Source organism: Eleutherodactylus coqui, chromosome 1 (genome assembly GCF_035609145.1).
Source record: "Eleutherodactylus coqui strain aEleCoq1 chromosome 1, aEleCoq1.hap1, whole genome shotgun sequence".
Classification (NCBI taxonomy): Eukaryota; Metazoa; Chordata; class Amphibia; order Anura; family Eleutherodactylidae; genus Eleutherodactylus; species Eleutherodactylus coqui.
Window position 1 is genome coordinate 389,637,935 of NC_089837.1, and position 26,839 is coordinate 389,664,773.

Here is a 26,839-nt window from a genome sequence, read left to right on the forward strand (position 1 = left end):
TCTCCAGTGACGGATGTGCTGCCATGTACAGTATCTAAATGTGTACATTGAAGCCATCAAGTACTAGTGAGGAGAAGGGGAGCCCCTTATGAGGGTACTGCAGGTAGCCGATTCCAATGTTTTCGCCATTACGTTTTAGCATCCAAAAGGGAACATTTTGCAGTAGACTTGTCCCTGTACTATCCTATCCTCTTTTTAAACAGGGAAGCATAACATGACAGCTCTGCCTTAAATTAAATGGGATACTCAAGCCCTCTGTGAAATGTGAACTAGGTGTGGGGAAGCCAATTCAAAGTTTTGTTAGGGAGACTCGTGTACTATAGATATAGGAAGTTTAAGGTATGTATGAAAACGGAGGAGGAGTCCATCAGTCTCCAGAGGGAAAAAAAATACAACTTCATGCCAAATCATAGCAAAAATGTCACTATTCTCCACACTCCAATTTTATGTCAACACAAGCACATCTAATGTTCTGGGTGGAGATGACCATTAACTATTCGCACTTAGATACGGTTTTATGTATATCACTTTAACATATACATTGGTCTCTCCTCAGGCGATGCTAAATCAACTTCGTGCTGTATTTGACCAGATAATCGAATTCCAAAATGCTCAGGAAGTCATGTACAGATCTGCTCTGGAGGAGTTACAGAGAAGGTTACAGTTTGAGGAAAGGAAAAAACAGAGGGATTCTGAAGTAAGATCCATCAAATTGCTCTGTTTGGCTGCCAACAAGAAACACCTTACATACTTTTGGCCTATCACTGGCCTATCATTGATGAGTTAATGTAATAAACACATGATTAATCCATAGTAACATAGAATTTAATGCTTAAAAAAAGACACATGTCTATCTAGTTCAGTCTTTTCCTCTTCCACCACCCCCTTAACCCCCAATGTTGATCCAGAGGAAGAAAAAAAAACCCAATGAGGTAGAAGCCAATTTTCCTTATTTAAGGGGAAAAAATTCCTTCCCAACTCCAAGTCTGGCAATCGGAATAATCACTGGCTTAACAACTCTTCTAAACTAATTAGTGACTATAACAAGTAGTATTGTAATGCTCAAGAAATGCGTCCAGGCCCCTCTTAAACTCTTATTGAATTCGTCATTACCACATCCTTAGGCAGAGAGTTCCATAGTCTCACTGCTTTTACAGTAAAGAACTGCCTTCTATGTTGGTGTAGAAACCTTCTTTCCTCTAGACGTAGAGGATGCCCTCTTGTTACAGTCACAGTCCTTTGTATAAATATATCAGGGGCCAATACATAGAACTCTCATGATCTACCTATACATAGTTAATAGGTCACCCCTCAGCTATCTTTTTTTCTAAAGTGAATAATCCCATTTTTGATAACCTCTCTGGGTATTGTAGTCTGCCTATTCCATTTATTAGTTTAGTTACCCGCCTTTGAACCTGCTCATGATCCTATTTGCCTTGGCAGCAGCTGCCTGATACTGGTTGCTCCTGTTAAGCTTAAGGCCCATTTAGACACAACGATTATGGTTCCAAATTCGCTCACAAGCCATCTTTTGAGTGCTAATCGTTGTGTGTAAACATCATTATTCAGCCGAACGATAGAATTCAGTTCTGCCTGAAAACCATCGTTCGGCAGAACAGCTGATAAGCAGGACCTTGCACTGTTTTCTGCCCAGGGAGAGCTGGTAACAGCTGATTGCTTTATCTCAGCTGTCAGCCCTGATGCAGAACACAGCAAAAGTAATCAGGGAACAGCGGGGCGGTGTGTTTCCTGATTACAGCTCTCGGCAGCTCACAAGCTGCAACTTGGTACTAATAGGCATTAGTACAATCTCAAAGCCATCTTTTTAGCGATCATCTTTGCAGCATAAATGCACCTTTACAGTTAACTAAGTCTTTTTCCATTTAGCATGTAATGGTGACATGTATTTCCTCTGCCCGTGTGCAGAACTTTACATTTATCAGTATTCAACCTAATTTGCCACTTTTCTGCCCAAGCCCCCAACTTATCCAGATCCTCTTCAATCATCTTGCTTCCTCTTGTGTTAATTTTTTTACATTATTTTGTATCCTCTGCAAATATTGATATTTTACTGCACAATCCTTCTACCAGGTTATTAATAAATATATTAAAAAGAATAGGGCCCAGCACTGACCACCGTGGTAACCCACTAGTAACAGTGACCCAATCAGAGTAGGTACCATTAATAACTACCCTCTGCTTTCTGTCATTGAGCCAGTTACTTACCCACTTACACACATTCTCCCCAGACTTGCATTCTCATTTTATATACCAGCTTTTTATGCGGCACAGAACCAATCTCTTCGGAAAAGTCAAGATATACAAGATCCAGTGACTTTCCCCGGTCAAATCTAGAACTTACCTCCTTGTAGAAGTGGATCAGATTGGTTTGACAGGAGTGACCCTTCATAAACCCATGCTGATATGGCTAAAGTGGTCTCTTACTACACAGAAAACCTTGAGTTTTACACAGAGATAAAACCTCTTCATGGCTGTTTGTCCCAGCACAATTTGTTTACATTAAAGGGGTTGTCCCGCGCCGAAACGGGTTTTTTTTTTTTTTTATTCAATAGGCCCCCCGTTCGGCGCGAGACAAACCCGATGCATGTGTTTAAAAAAACAAACCGTTTAGTACTTACCCGAATCCCCGCGCTGCGGCGACTTCTTACTTACCTTACTTACTAAGATGGCCACCGGGATCTTCACCCATGATGCACCGCGGGTCTTCTCCCATGGTGCACCGTGGGCTCTGTGCGGTCCATTGCCGATTCCAGCCTCCTGATTGGCTGGAATCGGCACACGGGGCGGAGCTACGAGGACCAGCTCTCCGGCACGAGCTGCCCCATTCACCAGGGAGAAGACCGGACTGCGCAAGCGCGTCTAATCGGGCGATTAGACGCTGAAATTAGACGGCACCATGGAGACGGGGACGCTAGCAACGGAACAGGTAAGTGAATAACTTCTGTATGGCTCATAATTAATGCACGATGTACATTACAAAGTGCATTAATATGGCCATACAGAAGTGTATAACCCCACTTGCTTTCGCGGGACAACCCCTTTAAGATTACATGAAAAACATTTTTTTACTGCAATTAATACAGAAATGGCATACACCTATTTGAGGAAAATAGCAATGATGTCCATTTTTTTTTCAGCAAAAGCTAGAAGGGATTGGTGTGGCTTTATTAAATGAATAGAAGTGTTAAATTCGAGGCAATGCTAAAATGCTTTCATGGCTATTACATGGGACTAATTACTGATTCATAATGGGATTTACATATTTAAGGACCATTTAAACACTGGAGCTATATTTAACAATGTATCGTACATAGTTACCATTTCAGTAACTGATTTTATAAGCCTAATTTATTTTTGTAGGGTGAGTGGGGAGTTACAGCTGCAGAAGAAGATGAAGAAAACAAGAGAGTTTTGGAATTCCAAGAATCAATACCAAAAATGCGTTCACAACTGCGAATTCTTACTCATTTCTATCAGGTAAGAACACATTAAAGGGCCACTCTGGCAAAAACACATTTTTCCATCCTTGCCACCCCCACCCATTTGATTGCCTGTCACACTCCTGAGGTCTCCTTTGTTTATTGCAGCCACTTCCCTGTAGTGTAGCCCCCCTATCTGATTCTTATCAGGCATCACCTTGAGGCTGAGATATTTTACTATCTATCATTCCCATGATGCTTCAGTCCAGCATTAGTTAAGGCCATACAATTTTTGTCTACAGGTGGGAACAGTTAATTATCATTACATTATATATTGACCCTAATAAGCTACAACCCATAAGTATAATAGAGCAGATCACAGCTCAACCTCCTGACTATATAACTGTGTGATGGGATTTATGTAACTGGAACAGGAGTGGCGATATTCCCCTGCAGACAGTTTTAGTGGTAGATCCAGGTAGCCGCATTACACAAACTGAGAAACTGACTAGAAAATGAATCCATGACCCCTAAGCAGATCTGAGCTAGTCAGAATTGAGATCACATGACAATATGAGGGGAAAAATGGCTGTGCGTTTCAGACTAACCAAGGTAACACTTTTCACTTATATATACTAGGGGATAGCTACATAATAAAAGGATTTTAAAGGACATATAAAATTAGGATAGAGCCTGTGAGTTTAAAAAAAAATTTTGTACACTGTAGAACTTTTTTTTTTTTTTTTTTATTATTAAAGCAATTAACATTATATAGACTCTTAGGCTGGGTTCACACAGGGCGGATTTGCCACGGTATTGCTGCAGTTTTTCCGTTGCGGTTTTGCCGAAGAAGAACCGCTTTAAAGCTTATTTTTGTCTTGCGTATTTTGTTGCTTTTTTGGCTTGGAAAATTTGCAAGCATTTTTTACCGCAGCGCTTTTTACCTTTTGCAGCGTATTTTAGTGTGTATTTTGCTGCGTCCATGGAGGTCTATGGACAAAAAAGTGCTGCAGAAAAGTTCAAAGAAGTGACGTGCTGTTTCTTAAAAAAACGCGCCACAGCAGCTTTTCCGCACTGCAGCAGTGCAGAAAAATTCCTACCTGTTAGAACTGTTTTTTGCCAAACACATTGACTTTGCCTTGTAGTGTAAATGCTGCGACGGAAAACCGTAGCAAACACGCCCCGTATAAACCCAGGCTTAGAGACTCGTGTTTTTTAACCTGGGTCATAATTGTTGCATATATGACAAACCAATATGTTCACTAAATTAATGATACTAAAAAAGCACCCATCTGACAAAGGCAGTACAAAATGTGTGTTGTGGCTCTGAGGCATTTTTATTTATGGTCACAAGATGTCTTTGGGATTAGTCATCACCTTCTACAAAGCGCTGCGAAATAAGTTGGCGCTATACAAATAAAGATTATTATTATATTGTGGCCATAGTGATTGAATTGTAGTATAATACTTTTGTGGTTAATGGATCTCCAGTGGAAGGCATCTAATTTTATTGCGCATACTTGTCTATCTAAGGGAAATTATTCACAATGTGACCTCTGTTTATATTTTGTAAGTGAGATTTTATGTAGCCTTTTTTGTGATTAAACACATTCCTGCACTGGGATGCACTATTTACATAATGAGTGGGTTGGGCTCGGCATGCAGTAATGGTTCTGAATCAAGAGATGAGCTTGTGCCATCAGTATATCATAGCTGGCACACTCCTGCAATGACTGCGATTGGAGAGAACTTTGAGTCATGCCTTTCTAACTCTCCAGATGCCATGGTAAATGGTGACAGTGGCATCTAATGGGATTGGCAGAGGCACCTCTGTTGGAAAAATGATTTTTGTATAACTGATTGGTTGTTGAGGTGAGTGGCTTAACGAAAGTCATTAAGTCTGCCATCTTTGTAGAACTATTAGGCCAAAGGCATTGTCTAATAGGTATGATATACTGCAACACAGAAAAATTGCAGTGTATTAGGCCACTTCCACATGGGCACGTGATATCGCTGCGAGAAAATTGCAGTGATATCTCATCAAAGTTGTGTGTGATATCGCTGCATTTTCTTGCGGAAACAAAGTCGCGTGACATTATAGTATCGCGTGCAGGATTTTGGGAGGGGAGGGGATGGGATGGGAGGTGGGTGGTGCCTTGAAATATAAACCCTCAAAATAAGCCCTAACTGCATAAAATGAAAGGCTGTGATTGGTTCCTGAAGCGTTGGCTCTGATTGGCTGAGCGATGCGCTCGGGAACCAGTCACAGGCAGAGCTTCCTGGAGGTGGGGATTTTCAAAGGATTCCCTACTGTAAAAGTTGCATCGCACGATGCAACACATAGGAAGGCTCCATAGGGAAACATGGGCTACAAAAAAATCACCCATGTGGAAGAGGGCTTATACAAGTCATAAAGTCCCATAGTAAGCTTGAAAATAAAATGTTAAAAAATATTAAAAATTCTAAGTAAAAATGCTTTATGTAAAGAAGGAAAAACTAAACCCCTTTAAAGCATATTATTTATGCTATACAGCATTCTGAGCTATCTGCTTCCATGCCATGCACTGTTATGGGGCACTGATGGTAGGTGTCCAAACAGTTAATCAGCCAGGGGAAAAATCCACTTTTTAGGCGTATTTAAAAAAAAAAAAAAAAAAAAAAGCATATTGGCCAATTTTTTTTTTATTAACATTGAAGTGTTTTGGGGTTGGGATATGTCTGGGTCTGTCTGAAAAGAAAACACATTTTCTTGTCTGGAGTGGTAAGGTTTATATCTTATATTTGTGTTTGCTTATTTCTAAAGCTTTCTCCTTTTGTCTTTTAGGGTATTGTTCAGCAGTTTCTAGTTTTGTTGACAACAAGTACAGATGAAAGTTTACGATTTTTAAGCTTTAGGTTGGACTTCAATGAACATTATAAAGCAAGAGAACCCAGGCTTCGTGTGTCGCTGGGAGCAAGAGGTAGACGCAGCTTACAAGTTTGAGTCATGTGCTAAGAGTAGCGAAAAGGAACTCTTTCTGTAAAAGTCCTCGAACTTTTCCTCCAAGGAAGCAAGGTATTGCCTGCAGCGTACGAATGGCGAAGCTTGTTCAGTGGATGCAATACATCTATATAATCAAGATGTGGCTTTTGCTATAATTGGATGCTTTACTCCCAAAAGAATGCTGATGGATGGCGGTACAGACTACAAGAGGACTCTGTACTCATCTGCAATGTCTGTACATTTCAGTGCACTACGTGTTGTTCACACACAAGCCACGATAGGCTCTTCTTAATCACCCTGTAATAAACACAAGCAAACCAAATAATGTGCAGTGTTTTGCTTTTATTTATTGACTGTAGGGGTTCCTTGTATGTATGCACAAACTGAAAGGAAAAATGTTTTTATACATTGTAGTCAATTTATGAACCAACTGGTTTGCACTGTATATTAAGTGTTGTATATATTTGTGATATATTTTTTGTGTCAAAATATTTTTCTTGGGGAGACAAAGGAGAAATCAGCAGACTATATATATATTGCAGTGGTTCTTTCATCATTTTTATTTTTAAAAACACGCTAATATCAGTTTACTTTCCTTACTAGTTTGTGTTTACAAGCGATTTTTTTTTTTTAAATGGAAACTATTTGTCCACCTCATGGCAACACAGAAAATGTAGTTTTTTTGCCCAGAGTTGTGGCACTGTGTATGACCACGGCGGTTTACATATTGCAAAGCCACTTTACTGGAGACCCCTTGCTGGTCTGTCACACACAAATATTGACCAAGGCCATTCAAGAGTCTGCCTAGGAAATATTCCTCCTGCTTAGCAGGTAGAGCAAGTATTTACTATGTAGACTGCTACAATAATGTTGGTGCAGCACAAGTTTTAGCTGCAGCCTAGGAGAGGTTTATAAGGATGGCATTACCAAGGGGGATATATACCTTGGGGGTATTGTCATATTTCATCACTACGGGCAAAAACTGCACATTTTTGATTTTGCCTTAATTTTAAATTTCTACTATTGCTCTGTCACTGAAGCTGTGGCCGCGGAGTGCATGCCTCATTCATGTTTACTTTTTGCTTTGTCTGAGCGGTGTGTTTTTGTTTTTCTTTATAAGTTCATATAAATAAAAATCTTAATTTCGAAGTGTAATGAGATCCATTGTCTTCTGTAGTATGTAAATGAACGGCTCTGGCATCGGTGACGGTCAACCTAAGTAATTAAGTCTATTTTATCTTTGTATATTTTTCCACTGTAATTATTTGTATATTACTGTCTTAGTTCTTCTCTTTGTAATATACAAATCATGTATCATTTAAATCCATGTTTTAATATGTCAGAAACCTCACTTAATAAAGTGCATTTTTAAATACTCGTGTGTTCGATTAAGTGCAATGTTTCACAGAATAGAGTTTATAATGAAATGTGTGCCTTAGTAATTGTTACATAACCCGTGTATACATACAGGGTCTTCAGACCCCCTCTCGCTTTTTTTCTTTCTTTTTACAATTTGTTATATTTCCCCATCATTTTGCACTCAATATCCCATAATGACCAAGTGGAAACAGAATGTTAGACGTCTTTTGTACATTTTCTAAAAATCAAAAACTAACATTTTGCATTGACATAAATATTCAGACCCTGATCTGGAGAAGGCTACAAAAAAAATCTGCTGCACTGAACGTTCCGAAGAACGCAGGGGCCTCCATAATTCTTAAATGGACGAATTCGAAAAAAACGGGAGTAGTCCTAGAGTTAGCCAACCAAACTAAGTTATCAGGGAAGATGGACCTTGGCAAGACAGGTAACCAAGAACCCAATGGTCATTCTTGTTTAGCTCCAAAATCCTGTGTGCAGATAGGACAAACTTCCAGAAGCTCAACCATCGCTGCATCACTCCACCAATCTGGTCTTTAGGGCAGAGTGGCCAGAAATAATCCTTTTCTCAGTAAAAGACGCATGAAAGCCCACCTGGATTTTGGCAAAATGCACCTAAAGGACTCTCAGACTGTGAGAAATAAGATTCTCTGGTCTGATGAAACCAAGAATGAACATTTTGACCGTCATTCCAAGAATTGTGTCTGGAGGAAACCAGGCACTGCTCATCACCTGCCTAATACTATCCCTACAGTGAGGGGAGCATGGTGGTGGCAGCATCATGCTGTGGGGTGTTTTCTAGCAGCTAGGACAGGGAGACCAGTCAGGGTTGATGGAAAGATGAATGGAGCAAAGTACAAAGATATTATTAATGGAAAACTGATCCAGAGTGCAAGGGACCCCCGACTGGCAGAAGGTTTACCTTCCAACAAGACAACGACACTAAGCACACAGCCAAGACAACACAGGGGTGACACATAGGGACAACTCTGTGAATGTTCTTGAGTAGCCCAGCCAGAGCCCTGACTTGAACCCAATCGAACATCTCTGGAGAGACCTGAAAATAGCTGTCCACAGATGGTCCCTATCCAACCTGACACATCATGAGAGGATCTGCAGAGAAGAATTGCAGCCCCAAACCAACATTGTGGCATAATATCCAAGGAGCCTGGAGACCAGTATTACTTCCAATGGTGCTTCACCTATGTACAGAGTACAGGGTGTGAATACTTATGTAAAATCTTAGTTTTTTTATTTAAAAAAAAAAAATTACAAAGATTTCAAACATTCTATTTTCATTTTGTCATTCTGTGGTGTTGATTGCAGAATTATGTGGAAAAACATAACCTCTATGTGTATATAATTTTTACTTATTTATTTTTAATTTGCAGAAGGCCGCAACATTAAAATGTAAAAAAAAAAAAAAGAATTTCTGAATACATTGTATGCACTATTTGTAGTGTCCAGATTTCTGTTTTGTTTTTATCTATTAGTATCCTGATGATTCATCTCCATGTACTAGTTTTTAAAAGATAAAAAACAACTGATGACAAAATTGTTTTTGCTTGCAAAGATGTATTCTATAAATGTCTATCTTAATGCTATTTCTATTACTTCCTTACAGGGACTGTATGACTTGAAATGACTGAGAATACATATAATAGGGTAAAAGTGGGGCATCCCTCATTCAGAACCTTCATCCATAGGCGTACAGAAGTTTCAAAGACTGTCTTGCTGGTGGGACCCAGTCTGTCTTTAGATTATGCAAACCTCCAATACATCCTTAGGACTGCCATGTAATGCTTCATTTCCCTTGTGGTGGAGCTGTCGGAAAAATTAAATACTTGCTTTGGACCATCCCTTTAGGTTTAATCATGTTAACTCCCATGTTTCTAATATTCATATCCTCCAGTTTGAACAGTCCTCCCTTCTATCGATTTGTGAACGTTTCAGCCAGTTGTTTGCACGAATATCATGAATAGTAATATTGCTAGAAGAGTAAATTATGTGAGAAAGTATTTGCAATTCCATATTTCCTTCTATGGTGACGCTGTATTCACATGTTCAGGCCTTTAGCAAATCCAGTGTGAATTTCCAAAAATCCACCACTGAAATTCTGACTGTTGGTTTGTGCGTGTCAGATTTTCACGCAACTCTGTGCAGCTATTCTGTGGCATTTCCATGTGGAATCCGCACAAACCATGACAATTTAAACCCTTGAAGGACAAAGCTTAGTTTGGTACCTTTAGATGGGTATTCCGGTTATGTAGCGAATTGTCAAGAATTCCAGATATGAAGGTTTTTTATGGGTATAAATCGTGCAGCCATTACCTTCTAATCCTATCCTCCATTTCCAATGTTTCTCCATATCCCTGTTTTCCAAGATGGCCACTTGACATGCATCTTGAAACTACATTTTTCACAATTCCCTGTTTCCTGTGCATATCCCCACTAAGCACTGCCTTGCTATTGGTCAGCAATGCAGTCCCAAAAGCCATAACTTTTTTTTTAAATTTTCTGGTTAGTATGAGGGCTTGTTAGTTGTCATCTGTGTAGTGTTTTTTTTTTTGTTTTTTTTTTATTGGTACCATTTTGGGGTACATGTATGACTTTGACTGTTCACTATGCGGTTTAAATGTCCTAACATTTTTTCTGTGGGTCAGTACGATTATGACGATAGCAAAATTTATGTGTTAGGTTTTTTGGGAGAAAACAGATTGTTGGCATTACTGCAATCAAAGCCCCATAACTTTCCTCCCCCACCCCTCTGGTTGAAGCTTTTTTTTTTTGCATGTTCCCACCTCTCTACTTCCTCTCCTACATTTTGATGCTTATATACAAATCAATTATTCAGCGCCTCATGATAAATAAAACTAGGAATTCTCATTCAAAAACAAGTGAGTGATCACTCACCTGGTGCCCAGTGGACTTCTCTGCATAGAGAAGCCACCTGCACCCGAAATCCACGATGACTTCAAATAGTAATCCTGGCTCCATGATCCAGGTGTTGGAGAGACGTCTCGGGGTTGCAGCCCACAAGGGGCTGTTTTTATCCAAAAGTAGATCCAAAATAGTACAAAGATGTACAAAAATACCCCCGCGCTCCAGAGCCCAGGAAGCAATGACAATGTAATTATATAATCCTTCCGTTAATTGCAACGCGTTTCAGCAGTATGTATCCGCCTTTCTCAAGCAATCTATACAAACAACACAAAACACATCTATATAAATGTAATTTAAAATTGTTTAACTTACAAAATCTGTTTTCAGGAGACGCCGAGTCGGGCGCCATCTTGGTGTCACGAGGTCTTGTGATACACCGTGTCATCTCAGTCACGTGATTAAACACGTCATTACAATCAGTTCATTCATAAAATAAATCTATAGTACTATAGTGCTGCGTAACCATTCCGTACACACTTAGTTCTTTCATTGAAAAGGACAGGCCGCTCCTATTGCCTAATCAAAAGCTCAAATCCTACAAAGGAGAGATTTTTATCATATATATATATATATATATATATATATGGATATGAATCTATAAAAGTTATAATCTATACTTATATAAATATCAAATTTGCAAAGATTATAATTTGTACCACATATAAAGAAACTATATTTTTTCATATTTAAAAATGTATTATACATGTCAATTTATTCATTAACTCTTTGTTGTATTTCATATATATTAAAAAAAACCTCTTATTTTTCTTTACCTATTGATTAATATTAATGTCCATAACTCTTAACAATTATAAACTATTAATAATGAATAATTTATCATAAAAAGCTAAAAGAATTTTTCTTATAAAATATCCAAAATTTAATAAATGTTTATGAAACTCTATATCCTATTAACCCATTGGGGTATATATAATGGCTGGCATAAATAAACTTTTCTATTAAAAGGGTAGTATTATAAAAAATATAGATCTATAATTATATTTTTTCTAGGACTTCATTTAGTCCCATAGGTACCAGAGTTTTTAACCTATATATCCAGTACATCTCCTTACGATGGAGATAACTAATGGATCTATTATGAATGTGCTCTAGCGGGGTAACGACCAAATCCTTAGTGTCACAATTGTGTATCTCTGCAAAATTGTGATGCTTCAGTGAAGAGGATGGAAGAAGATCTGAGATGCACAGTGTGGATCGGACTAGGGAAGTGAGCAGGCAGAGGAGTGAAATGTGGGGAGTGCTGCTGCTGCACAGCATATCACAGCACAGAGGTAAGGGGCCCCTTTGGGCATGGGGGTTTGCTCAGTCCCCCTCCCACCCTGACCGCCGGCCCTGCCTGTGACAACTATATGCTTGGCATTTCAATTGAAAATGTGAATGGGATATAAAACACAGCATTCACATGTATTAGCTGCTGAATGTAAATGAATTCTGTCCTTGCACCCTGGCAGAAGAATGGACTAAAGCTTACACTACTGTATGCACAAACACTACTGGTCTGCTCAATACATTCTTTAAATTAGAACTACTCTAAGGTTGCCCATGCATGCTGCAGTTGATGTGCTCTGTCTAGATGCAGATCATCACTATGCGCTGGACGCCATCTTGACTTTCTGTTTAAGGGTGCGTTCACACGTCGCTGATTTGATGCAGATTTTGGTGCAGATCTGCAACAGAGTTCACCCTTTTCAATTCAAATTGAAGTCCTCATTATTAGTAGTAATGAATACACCTGACCAGGCGCTCTCTATAGAAAACCTCGTCGGTCTCATAAATAGAGTACAGAGAAAAGTGGCTTCTTGCTGCCATCACTCTTCTAGCTCCTATGTATTTGTCAGTTGTCAAATCGTTAGTCTTGCAAGTAAAGCATTTTTCTAAGATCCTTGCTATGTCATTTTTAACATTAAAATTGTAATTCTCCATTTTTATTAAATGTTCATTTTTTATTTCCCCATCATTACCTCTGCCTTATCCGATCTATTTACTTGCAGTTGTTTTTCACTTGTTTGTGCTCGTTTTGTTAGCCCATACTATATAGTGTACGACTACTGATAAACGATTCACTGTATAGCAGATAATCCGTTATGCTATTTAACCAGGCTAATTTGTTTTACTTCTGCGACATTTATAAAAGTGGCATTTGTGCGGAATAAGTTCTGCATGGATGACTAAGCAGACAGGATGATAATTGGGATGCAACTAATTCCACCAGAGAAACATTATATTTATTTCATGTGTCAAGATCTTTTCCAGGATAGTGACTAAGAAAGGATAATTAACTCTAAATAGCATGTCATATGTACTAGTCAAATTTCCCCGAGGCACTTTAAGTGAATGTCATTCCAATTGAATGCAACATTGATTGCTAGATGATAAATAACATGTCACTGAGTTAATACGGAGGACTTCTCACTTCTAAGTATTGATTTAGAGATTTGATAGAGATGTTCATACATTAAATTAGACATTATGGTAAAGTTTATTTTATATTCCATGTCTGCAAATATAGCTTGCTCTCACCTGACATACATTATTAGCTAAGGTTTTAAACCCTTTAATTGCACATTAGATTATATTGTATTGTAGTAGCCCAAGTCTAACTTTTTTTCCTTACTTTTCAGTAGCATAACATATTAAATAAAAATAAATGACAGAATGTATATGTTGCTCCACTGAGTAGAATATAAACCTCCTGTGTTTTTGGCATGTGGCTATTTTGCTTATGCAGGTGGTAACAAAGATATTTTCCGCCACCAAGCAAAGAGGACAGTAAACCCGCTGATGGGTAATGTGGATAATCATTATCTCATTAAAATGACACCTGATCTTATAAGGGGATGGGAAGCGGACCTACAGTTCAAGATGGCTGCATTGTGGTTCCTCAATATCTAATGGTAGACACCAAGTCTCCCTTATGAAAACCTCAATTAAAATTTTATATAGGATATATCTAGTACCTCTACCTATCTCCCTCCCCATTATGCTTCCGAGGATGCCAGAAAAGGGGGGACATGCTTCAAGTGTGGTGGACCTGGCCAGAGGTCAAAAGGCTGTGGTCGCAAGTTCACAACTTGCTCAACCAACTAGTTGTGGGTCCGATTCCAAAATCCTTTACAGTATTTCTTCTGGGGGACTGTCCTCTGCAATTTCAAATATCAAGCTCCTAAATTGATTCAGTATGTATGTATGTATGGCCACAAGAATTCATATGGCTTCCAAATAGAAATCATCTAATCTCTCCCTCCCAGAGGTGCTCAACAGAATATCCACAATAATGCTATACGAAAGGGCTCATGTGATCAGAACTGACACCATGACAAATTTCCTGAAAGTCTGGCAACCCTAGATTAACTGTCTAAACGTGTCGGAGCTATGCTATAAGATTGCATTTACTTAGTACCCTAGTAGCCTATTACACCTGTGTCCTGTAGACACTCCAGGAATTTGATATGGATTCTTGACAACCCTTTTTTCAACTGCCTTTGTTAACCCTTTCTCGTATCCCTATATATGTGAGTATTTAGCCATTGTAGGCATACGACAACTTTGTAAGCAATAATTAAGACTCCTTATAAGCATATTTCAATATTTGACTATAAAACATAGTAAAATCCTTTGAAACTAAAATGGCACCTGATCAGGAGTGGGGTAATTTTGACAGCAAGTGTACAGACCGTTTTTGAAGTAGATTTGTTGAAATCAGAGAAAAAAGGGGAAGCGTAAGGATCTGAGTGAGTTTGATAAGGGACAAAGTGCAATGGCTAAAGATCTGCTTACAGTGTCTCCAAAATTGTGGGGTCTTGTGCTGTGTTATTGGTATGCTGCAGATTGTTCCTACAAAATGTGGTTTAAGGAAGGACAACTAGTGCACCAGGGTTATGGGCACCTAGGACTCATTAGGGCATGAGTGGAGTGAAGGCTACAAACTGCTCAAAAAGGCAATGCTGGTTAGTTGCATCACAGCTACAGACTACCTATGCTGACCCGTTGATCCACTGCCAAAAGTGCCTACAATGTACGCGTATGAGAACTGGACCATGGAGCAATGAAGAATGTGGCCTAGTGTGATGAATCATTTTTTTTTGTTTGTTTTTTTCATCCTATGCTTGGCTGTGTGTATTGCTTGCCTAGGAAAAAGATGACACCAAGATGCTCCAGGCAATGTTCTGCTGGGAAACCTTAGGTCAAAGCATATATGTGGATGTTACTTTGACACATACCACCCATCTAAACATTGTGGCAGACCAAGTATACTTTTTCATGGTCCTCACTTGAGCCTTTTTCTGCCATGGTTGGAAAAAAAAGGCTCAGTAGGGGCAAAACATGTCCTATTACTTGCTTAGTATACACAAAATAAGTGCAGAGAAAAATGACACGTGTGCTGGGACGTCTGTTGCATGCGCTGATTATGTATGTTTTTGTGGTGCAAGGAGGGAGGTATTTTTTTTCCTAAATTCTATATTTTTGTGTTCATAATAGAAATACAATTTAACAATGTGTAAAATCAAGAGCAAGATACGGGTTTCTGACTTTTTATAAATTTGTGACCAACAGCCGTAAGCTGTGACTGGTTATATGTCTTGTTATTGTGGAAATTGAAAAGAGTTTAGAACCAGTAACGTTTATTAATGTTGTGCCTAACTATCTCTTAAACTGGATATTGTCCACTAGCTTATAGGAGCCAAGAGAGAAGAGAATCTGCTACACCATGGGGGATGACGGAAGACACGTAGGGGGGGGGGGGGGGGGATGAAGAGCATGGGGACGAAGTGGTTGGTCATCTGTACTGGAACCCATGATGGGGAGTCAACAGGGCTCATTGACCATGTAGATTCTTATATTCCTCCAAGTTTTGGAATTTAATTCAGTGGTGACACATTTTGGAGAACTTATCCTGTGTGTCTTTGATGGAGGCTGTAAGGTCCTCCATCTCTATAATCTCATGGATCATGGGAAACCACATAATAATGGAAGGAGAGGATGCCTGTCGCCAGAGTTTCGGGAAGCAGGCCCTTGCCTCAACCTGAAGTCTCCCAACAAAACGCAGGAGAAAGAATGCGGGTGAATTTGGGAGTACAAAATCTGTAAATTTGGAGGTAATACGCTATACCTCACCAGAAACCTGCCAACAACGGGCTTTCCCAAAGTACTCGTAATGAGGTTCCCTAGCTTGCGCCGCATCTCAACAAAGTGGGGAAACCGCTGGAATCATTTTATGAAAAGGGGAGGGCACCCAGTACCAACGCAAGAGGTTTTTGAATCCAGTTTCCTGCTTTTTACGTGAGATGGAGGATTTATGTGTAAAGGTGAAGATTTTATTTAACTGTTCAGGTGTAAACGATACCGACAAGTCTCTTTCCCAAGTGAGCAAACAGCAAGTTTTAAGTAAAAAGAGTATGCGCTCGTGGAAAATGCAAACAAGTAAAATAAAGAAGTCCGTTTGGTGGGAAACAGAAAAGGAAAAGAAGTAGAATGGCACTTACTCGGGAGGAGGGGGGTGTATTGAACAAGAAGCCCCCTCCTTTAAGTGCAGACTCCTCTAGATCCTCTCGATCGCGGATGTTATTTGCAGCAGGCAGGTTGATTTTTCCAGTTTTATTTATGAAATAAAATTAAATTACAGGCAGGCAACGCGTTTCGGTGCGACAAGCACCTTTCTCAAGCCAATGCATACATATAAAAGAAAGAAAACATACTCACATTTATAGATATCTAGGTTTCACTTTCATTTTATGTGTAGCGCCATTTTGTGGGTGGAGCTGTGTAGGTTTAGAGGGAGGAGTTCATTGTGATAGGTTTGGATAGGTCACATGATTCATTTGATGACGTGGCCGCGTTGTTCAAGCGTGCCACGTGGCGTTTGTGCTGACGTGCTAACTTATTATGGTAGTTTCGGTTTGAAGTTACGTGGTCGCGTTGCTCGTGCGCGCCACGTTATGACTGAGATCCCTTAGTCTAATGATGCGGTTGCGTTAATGCGTGCCGCGTCATGCTGGGGTCTTGTGACTGAGTGACGCGGTCGCGTTGTTAGTGCATGCCGCGTCATAGCGGAGGGCTCGTGGTTTGATGACGTGGTCAGTTTGTACATAGGTGCCGCGTCATGCTGTAGGTCACATGGTTAGGTGACACGGTTACGCTGTTTAATGTGCCCCGGGTCATAACAGAGGGCTATACGCAGAAGACCTGTGCAGCGCGAGCATGCCGGAGCTGCCCCTTCAACGGGACAAAAGAGGCAGACTGCGCAAGTGCGTCTAATCGAGGCAGAAGAAGGCTCCGATCGGCGCCATGGAGACGGGGACGCCAACACTGGGGGGGGGGGGTGTGTGTGTGTGTGTGTAAGTATATAACTTCTGTATGGCCAATATTTAATGCAAGATGTATATTACAAAGTGTATTTATATGGCCATACAGAAGTGTTTAACTTCACTTGCTTTTGCGGGACAACCCCTTTAAGTATTGAGCATCTGCCAAGCCAGGATAAAAAAGGCCCTTAGCCCAAGAGGTTAAATTCTTTTTAATGTTATTTAAGAGGCTTGGGTAGTTGGCTACGTAAAGGTCAGAGGTATCTGCGATGAGGTAGAACCCCAAGTATTTGATGTTGTCTCTGGCCTATCGAAAGGAGACTTCTTTTAGCTCGGAGGCCAGGGAGTGAGATAAAGATATATTGAGTACCACAGCTTTTTGGTAGTTAATTTTGAAATTTGATAGCGTAGCATATAGACTGAATTCATTTAGAAGGTTGGGAAGGGGGAGATTCGGGGGTTTGAGAGAAAGAGAACAGCTGGTCGTTCACATACTCGGCTACCTTGTGCACAGAGCCCCCCCCCCCATCTGGATACCCCCAATATAGGTATTGGAGCGAATATGTCTGAGGAGGGGCTCCAGGCACAAGATGAGAAGAGGGGAGAGAGGGCAACCCTTACGTGTACCATTGGAAATTAGAAAAGGAGTGGAGAATTGGCCATTAGCTTTAACCTCTGCCAATAATGATGAGTATAAACTAGAGATTCAGTTCAACATGTTGTGACCTAGTCCCAAGTGACAAAGGGTTTATTGCAAAAAGTCCCAATCAATCCTATCAAACATTTTGTAAGCGTTCGATAGAAGATATATGGGCAAGGCGTGACTCCCTCATTGGCATGAAACCCACTTAGTCTCCATGAATTGCATGTCTAAAAAGGGGCGATAAGCGATTGGCAAGGATTTTAGAGAAGAGTTTTAACCCCTTAGTGACGGAACTTTTTTGCTTTTTTCCATTTTTGTTTTTTCCTACTCCCTTTTAAAAAATTGTAGCTCCTTTATTTATCCATCGACGTCGCTGTATGAGGGCTTGTTTTTTTGCGGGACGAGTTGTATTTTTCAATGGCACTATTTATTGTACCATATAATGTACTGAAAAACTTTTTAAAAATTCTTAGCGGAAAGAAATGGAAAAAAAAAACGGCATTCCACCATCTTTCGGTGCTTCCTGTTTCTACGGCGCACAAACTGCAACAAAAACGACCTGATATTTTTATTCTATTGGTCAGTATGATTACTACGATACCAAACATATATTTTTTTTTTGTTGTAATACTTGTATTTTTTTTTTTTAAGATATTTAATTTTTTTCAATTATTTTCTGCGGTCATTTTGTGCGCGCAATAACTTTTTTATTTTTCTGTCGACGTAGTTGTGAAAGGGCTCAATTTTTGCGAGATGTCCTGTAGTTTCCGATAGTATGAATTTGGAGTACATACAACTTTTTGATCACTTTTTATTGCATTTTTTCTGGAAGACAGGGTAACTAAAAAAGTGTATTTCTGGCATTCTTAATTTTTTTTTTCGGACGACGTTCACCGTGCAGGAAAAATAATGCACTACTTTGATAGATCGGACTTTTACGGACGCGGCGATACCAAATACATATTTTTATTTTATGATTTAGATTTTTTAGTAATTGATATGACAAAAGGGGGGTGATTTAAACTTTTATAACTTTTTTTTTTTTTTTTACAATTTAAAAAACTTTATTGATCTTTTTTCTTACTTTACTTTGAAGTCCCCCTAATGCTATAGCATTACGTCATACTGCTTTTTTACAGGCAGTCTATCAAGCCACCCTGTGTGGATGGCCTGATAGGCAGTCTGCTAAGGCAGCCCTGGGGCATTTCATTAGGCCCCCGGCTGCCATGACACCTGCACGGCTCCCCCGATCTCACCGCGGGGGAGGGGCGTGCGGGACCCCCAAACAGCGCTCGGGGGAATTTAAATGCCGCTGTCAGAATTGACAACGGCATTTAAAGGGTTAATAGCCGCGTTCGGCCGATCGCGGCTGTTGCCCGCGGGTGTCAGCTGTAATAAACAGCTGACGCCCACACTGTATGGAGGGAGATAGCGGCGCTACCCCCCTTCATACACGTCCTGCAGCAAAAGGACGTAGTTTTACGATAGCGCCGTCACTAAGGGGTTAAATCTACTCTGGTGATTGAATTGCTTTTTGTGAGAAAAGAGGCGAGCCCGAGACGTGCGATCTTGCTTTATAAGAGGTTGGGACAAGTTGTAAGGTGGCTGATAGTAGTCCCAGAATGTCTCAGCGATCTATTGTGCATATGGAGGCTGTGACCTGATAGGGAGGAGATGTGTGGGATAAAAAAGTGGGTCCTTTTTTTTTCGTAGAGCACAAGCCAGAGTATGCCTGGGTTTGTTGCCAAACTCATAAAAATGTCTCCGGCATTTTGTTAGATAGCCCTTGGCCGCGTACCTGATCTCCTAATTGTGCCAACTAATTTCCCGCCTCTGCATCTAGAGTTTGTTTGTGAGCTGATTCCAGGGTCTGGATACAACTCAAAAGGTTCCTGCGTTGGGAGTTACGTTCGTTTTTTTTTTTTTTTTTAATTCTGGATCCAATACTGATAAGTGAACCGCGGATCACACACTTATGGGTCTCTCACACTGAAAACAGGGCAGTCTTTGTGGATGAGTTATTGCTAAAGTACTCCTATAGGGCAATTTGTATCTTGGTTTTAATCGATAGGTCTTGTATAAGGGATTCGTTAAGGTGCCATTGCCATGTCCTACAGTGTATTGAGGTGAATGAGAGAGAGAGATAATAGGAGGCAGGTATTTTTAATGTTTTGGCCAACATCTCTTCACAACACACTATATTAAAGCTTATCTACTGTGTTACAGCAATTCTTTGTTTCAATGGATCGGAAATGAAGGATGAAATAACTTTCCAAATAGCTATGACTAAAAATCATTTTGTGCCTACTGGTCCTAGGGTCCTAGGCAGACCTGTGGGTCTACGGTAGTAGACTACAAAGAAACCTTATATAGTTTGATTTCATAGGTATACTCCCACACGTACTCTACTATTTGCTTACCTATTGAATAAAAGGGAAAATTGGAAAGCAGTATGGCTGCAGGATCAAACTACACAGGATTTGTTTGTAGTCTGTTGCCATAGACATAAAATGGTACATTTTTTAATAGACTATTTATAAAGTTGTCTTATTTCCCATCTTTGTTGCAATGTGACAATAACAGGGATTGCAAAGGTGGCCATAGCCTTTGACCCAGGGCGGCAAATTTTCACTACAAATAGAATAAAAGGCCAGTATTACAAGGTATAAGTTTTACTACCTCACTTTTCTAATATTTCTGTAGATTAGGCAAATTCATGTTGATTTCCAAACTTTCAAGACCTTCATAAAAAATGAAGACGCAGTGACGTCTCTTACAGAATTGTCTCTTGTTCAAAAAGTGACTGACTGGTTCAGAAATATGTTGCTCATATGCCACAATAAAAATTCTTGCTAGCTTCAGGCTTTGATTTACTCAAATAATTTCTTAGTCCCAGTCAGGGACTTCAGGGCCTATACTTGCTTTCATTCTTGATTTTTAATTTTTTTTGCATTGTGGGATTTTATATGAAAACTGTAGTATTATGCAGAAATTGAAAAAGTTAATGGGATGTAGAAAAGTTTCTGCTGCTGCAAAGGTTATTGGAAAAATATGAATTTGTTACCATGCATGTGAACAATTAACCCCTTAGTGACTACTCCATAGACCCCTGGGCCGTAAAAACACGCTTCCTCTGGGAATTAAAGCTCTGAAGGCTGTGGACGTGACAGCTCCATGCTGTCAGCTGCCGGAGATAGCCAAAAACCTAGAGCTGTCATGGAGAGCCGCGGGAATCCCCTCCCGGTAATGTGATCGGCGTTATCCCGTGGCGATCTATTCCAGAAAGGACCTGACGCCGCCTTCTGTGCATTCGTGCGCCAAATGTATGACGTCACGCGCCAGTGCAGAAGGCTTGGGTGATTTGAAATCTCCTGGCTCCCGGCTACTGTAGGTAGCTGTTAATGGCGATCACGGAAAAGTGAAAAAAACCTCATGGATCGGATCTATGCGTGATGTCCCGTGGCGATCTGGACCTGCTGCTGGCTTCTGCGCATGCGCTGATGTGGCGCGCATGTGCAGTAGGCCATAGAGCCCGGCTGTCAAAGATAGCCGAGTGCAGAGAGATGTGACAGGGGACTGCTGTATGCGGTTCCTGGTCACATGATCACTTATCCATCAGATAATAGCGATCATATAAAGTTTAAAAAAAAAGTTTAAAACGTTAAAGTTTCATCTCCCTTTACGATGCGATTGGTGAAAGGAGATGAAACGTCTTACCCTGAAGTCTCCGCAATTGAACCCCGACGCGATCCTCCTTCACAGACCTTCGCTGGCTTCTGCGCATGTGCTCGTCAGCAAAATGCAGGACACATGCACAGGAGTCGGGGAGGGCCCGGGAAATTTAAAATCTCCTTGCTCCCAGCGACCAGTCACTGAGGGTCTAGAGCAGTGACCGGTCACTTGATAAGGTGGCGATCTACCTTAGGCCGGTCCCACAGGAGCAGATAGGAATTGCGGATTCCGCAAGCGTTTGATCCGCGGTTCAATCAAATGCACTGGATTACACAATTCTGCTCACATGAGTAAGTCGGAATTACATAATCCACTCATGGAAAACTGAACGCAGCATGTTCTATTTTATTGCGGATATACTCGCAGCCCATACGCAACTACACTGTGTACAGGCTGCGGGTACCCGCGCCATTTGCTAAGCGACGATCTGGGAAATACAAACAAAAAAGGTGTACTGCACGTGACCACTTGTGTGAGCTTGCAGTTATGCACAGTACATAACGCAGCCGTACAAAGCGCCATGGCTGGTTTCAGAGCTGGCATCCGCTACGGGCCTCCACAATCGGATTCCACATCCGGCCGTGTGAGTCTGTCATTATTCAGAGCGCTATCTGTAATACGTATTTTACAAGAAAACTTATGGAGCGCCTTCTTGTGAGACCGCCGCACCTCAGCAAGTTTACGAAGCCCCACAGAGCGCCATTTTTTACACCCCATCCCTGCCGCTGAGATCAATAAATACCCCCCAAAAAAGCATAGAAGGAGGAGGCATACCCGGTTTTATTGCCCCATGTGCCCATCCCAACCAGGCCCCCATTACTACCCCTGTTTTCAGACATACCGCACAGTTTACATTATTACTTTTATTTAAGATTAGGAAATGCTAAAAAGAAGGGGGGGGGGGGGGGTTAATTATTTGGGAAGTCAATTTTTTTTTCTGCACAAGTGAGCAATGGGGCCTGGAATTAATTCAGTTGTACCCTGAAATCCAAGGGGTGTTCCCTCCATTATAGGCCTAGTCATGTGTACTATAAGTAGATTGGAGCTACAATGGGTATGTTTCTGAACATAGGACAATCAAGTGTATCCATTTGGGGGTGCAAGTCTTCATTCCTATGTGTGCTGTACAAAAAAGACCTGTTTTTGAATTGACACAATTGACAAAAAAATGAAAATTGTAATTTTTTCCTTCTGCTTTGCTTAGGTTAATTAAAAAACTATGGGGTCAAATACACAGTACACCCCTAGATGAACTTGTTAAGGGGTCTAGTTTTCAAAATGGGGTCATTTGTGGGGGTTCACCATGGTTTGGCTGCTGAAGGGTTCTACAAGTGTGCAATGGGGCCTAAAACACCTTGAAGCAAAATTTATGTTCTGAAATCCACTGTCTGCTCCTTTCATTTTGGGCCCCGTTGTGCATACAGACATAATATTAGGGCCACAATGGGAATGTTTCTGAACACAGGACAAACAGAGGTATCCATTTTGCGATGAAAATCCTCATTTTCATGTGCACTATAAAAAAAAATTGCCTGTTAAAATCACATATTTGAAAAAATCTGAAATTTTATTTTTTCTCCTCTAAACGGCATTAGCCTTTAAAAAAAAGCTGTGTGATCAAAGTACTCCTGACCCCCCTCAGTGAATACTTTAGGGGGGTGTAGTTTTTAAAATGGGGTTATTTGTGGGGCTATCTATCATTCTGACACCTATGAGCCTTTGCAATCTTGGCTTGGTGTGGAAAACGAAATGTTCCTCAAAATATTAATAATAAATGTTAAATTTGTACGTCTCCTAGATGGTAAAAAAAAAACTAAAGATTTTCAAATGTGCATCCAAAATAAAGTAAACAGATGGAAATATATATCTTTGAGATATTACAAGAAAAAAATTACAATTTTTTTCAAACTTTTCCCAATTTTGGCGCTTTTAATAAATATACACAAGTTATATTGGTCTGTTTTTACCCCCTAAATGAAGTACAATATGTGGCGAAAAAACAATGTCAGCATTACTTGGATATGCAAAACCTTAACGGAGTTATTCTATGTTAAAGTAATAGATGTCAGGTTTCCAAAATCTGATTTGGTCACTAAGGCACAAACAGGCTTGGTCACTAAGGGGTTAAAAAGAACAGGAAAGGGTCATATCTCTGAAATCACACTAATACCACAATAATGTTATTGCAATTTTGTTTTAGCTTTGGGTTCTTGTATTCAGTTAGCAAAAAAGTTAATTACAAGCCTAAAGATTTAATGCTGCAGAGTTGCTGAAATCTATTCCTTGCCACAGTAATGTGCTCAACCGGAGCACTTACATGGGTTAACAAGGAGGTGTCTGTTAAAATACATTGCCTCCCTGCAGGTTCTGAAGCTTCTAGGGTAGCAGAATGGGAGTGACCATAACTGCATAAGAGTGAAGTGATCAATTAGAAACTTACTTTTTGTCTGTACTGTGGTATTTAGAAGATACCAGAGAATTTTGTAAGCTTTTAGTCACAAAGTCCTACTATGGTTTTGGCTTTAAGTAGGCTGAATGATGTTATGTTCAAAATGTATTTATTTATTTTGTATATTGTTGGAATGCCATTAACAACAAGGCCTACATTCCAGGCCAACTTACATCAACACAACAATCTTAAGCTTATAAGTAGATACATTCAATAAAACCTTTACAATAATTGGTTCTTGTGTTCTGTTCTTTTTTTACCCTTTTCAGCTAGTTACATTCTTCCGAACCATTTTCAAGAAAAACTACTAGAACTATTAACTCAGTTAGGTGGTCCAACGCACCTCAAGAAGAGGCACGAGGTGCGCTGGTCCGAGAACGGAGAGAGTTAGAAGGATAGAAAGTGAATAAATTTTGAGATTATGAGGAAAGGTTAGGGAGGGGGGGGGGGGGGGATAAGTCCTTCCTGCCTTTTCCCACTATTCCAGCGTGCATCCACTGATTCCTTTTCTAGCTGGGTGGAACGACCCTGTCAGGGGGGGACCGAACCTGTTTGGGTCCAGTTGAGTACCTCTGCCCCCTCTCTCCGGGAGATCCAGGCACTCCATGTCGCTATATACTTGTTGTGCCGTAGCTCATCTCTAGCCGCTAATTCTTCCATATAAGTTATACGATCCATCGTTTCCAGCCACATTAGTCTAGAGGGTGTAAATGTCGCCTTCCAATTCTTCGCGATAACCTGACGTGTTGCAAGTATAAAGAACCTTAGCAATGATTTTTTAACGCTTGATATGGAACCCTGAAACATTGAGAGTAAAGCCACTTCTGGCGTCATCTGAAAGGGTCTCCCCACGACCCATGCATAGAGTGTACCCACCTCCCGCCAAAGAGGACAGACCAATGGACATGACCACCACATATGTACAAAGGTACCTCTTTCCGATTGGCATCTCCAACATGAGTCCGAGTACTGGGGGTATATTCTGGCAAGTCTCTCAGGTGTTCTGTACCATCTGATCAGGATCTTGTAATTCAGCTCTTGTGCTTTACTGGATATACTCAATTTGTGTGTCAGGATGAATGTTTTTTTCCAGGCCGCCTCCTGGGGTGAGTAGCCCAAATCCTTTGCCCATTCCTTTTCTAATACTATCCCGCTCTCCTGTGTATCCCTTCCCACCATGAATTGATATAAATCGGACGTGCTTCCTTTTGCGGTTGAGTTAAGGATATATAAACTTTCAAAGGGCGATGGGTTGGCCCCTAATAGTTGGGTTCCTCCCAGCGATGTTATGTAATGGCCTAGCTGCATGTATTGGTACCATGCTCCGGTCGGGGACCCTCTCCCCCCCAAGATCTCTTCTAATGTTTTCATGCTACCCTCCTTAGTCATATCTCTTACCCTGGGGATGTCTACTGACTGTCCCTCTTTCAGCATATTGACCAGTGGAGAGCCCTTAAAGAATGTTGGGATGTCCTTGTTCCCCACTAGCGGCGTTAATGGGCCCGGTCTCCTGATCAGTCCCGTCCTCGTGGCCCATCCCATCCAGGCTGAGAATATCCCTTCTGTGAATGGGGATAGGCCCACGTCTTTGTATTTCCCCTTTCCCGGGATCCATATTAGACCGGTCACACAGTAGTGAGCTGCGTCCCGCTCCATAGTCACCCATCGTTTGTGTGATCTATCTTGTGTTAGCTCTAATATGCGTCTGGTCAGAGTCGCCCTGTAATATAAGGCCATATTTGGGATCCCCATGCCCCCTTTTTCCTTGTGTCCCGTGAGAGCTCTCCAGTTCCGTCTGGGTCTCCCTGAACCCCAGATGAATCTCATTATCAGTTTCCTGACTCTGTTTAGGAATGTTGCCGGGAGAAAAATTGGTAACGTCTGCATGACATACAGCAGCCTAGGGAGGACATTCATTTTTACGGAACTTATCCTGCCGAACCAAGTTAGAGGTGCCGCTCGCCACCTGTCTAAATCTTTTTCAATTTTAGTCAGTAGTGGCTGGTGGTTTTTTATGAAGAGATCTTCTGGCTTTGGTGTGATATTTATACCTAGGTATTTGATTCCTTCCTTCTTCCATTTGAACGGGAAAGCCGCCCGCAAGGCTCTCTCCTCTTGTTCAGATATGTTGACATTTAGGATTTCTGACTTATTTACATTAACTTTAAAATTGGAAAGTCGACCAAATTTCTGGAATTCATCAAGTACGTTGGGGAGGGCCACCCTTGGGTTTGATAAATATATTAGGAGGTCGTCGGCGTATAATGCAATCTTCTGCTCGTTTTTGGCTATCTGTACCCCTCTGATGCTGGGATTTGCTCTGAGGGCATTTGCCAATGTCTCCATCACTAGGATATATAGAAAAGGGGACAGTGGGCAGCCCTGTCTCGTTCCATTTCCTATTTGTACCTGTTGTGAGAGTTTACCATTGACCCGAATTCTCGCCGAAGGCTTGTTATATAGTGCCATAATCCACCCTAACAGTCTTGGGCCTAGTCCGATCTGCTTCAACACAGTTTCCAAGAAGCTCCATTCCACTCTGTCGAACGCTTTTTCAGCGTCGACTGACATCAGGCACAAGGGGTCTTTAGACTTAATGGCCCTTGAGACCAGGGCTATAGTTCTTATGGTATTGTCTCCTGCTTCCCTTCCCGGCACAAAGCCCACCTGGTCTCCATGGATCAGGGTTGGGATATGGTTTTGAAGGCGTCCTGCTATTAATTTAGAGAATAGTTTGGTGTCGATGTTTAATAAGGAGATCGGTCTATAGCTTCCGCAACATGTTAGGTCTTTACCCGGTTTGGGAATGACCGTAATGATTGCTTGCAACGCTTGTGCCGGGAAGGGACAGGTCCTTGAGATTGAATTGAACGTTTCCAGCATCAGAGGGGCCAAACGATCCATGCAGATCTTATAGAAACGTGGCGAGAAACCATCCGGGCCTGG

General features: G+C 40.9%; 1 protein-coding gene across 1 annotated transcript in view; it reads left to right on the forward strand.

The window, feature by feature from the left end:
- The window catches only part of TUBGCP3 (tubulin gamma complex component 3), a 95,255-nt gene extending 87,450 nt beyond the window's left edge, over positions 1–7,805 (forward strand). The window contains exons 20-22 of the mRNA XM_066579722.1: positions 557–697; positions 3,382–3,498; positions 6,265–7,805. Of these exons, the coding sequence (XP_066435819.1) occupies positions 557–697; positions 3,382–3,498; positions 6,265–6,423 (417 nt within the window). The 3' untranslated portion in view covers positions 6,424–7,805. The remainder of the gene's footprint in view (positions 1–556; positions 698–3,381; positions 3,499–6,264) is intronic.
- The last annotated feature ends 19,034 nt before the right edge of the window (positions 7,806–26,839 follow it).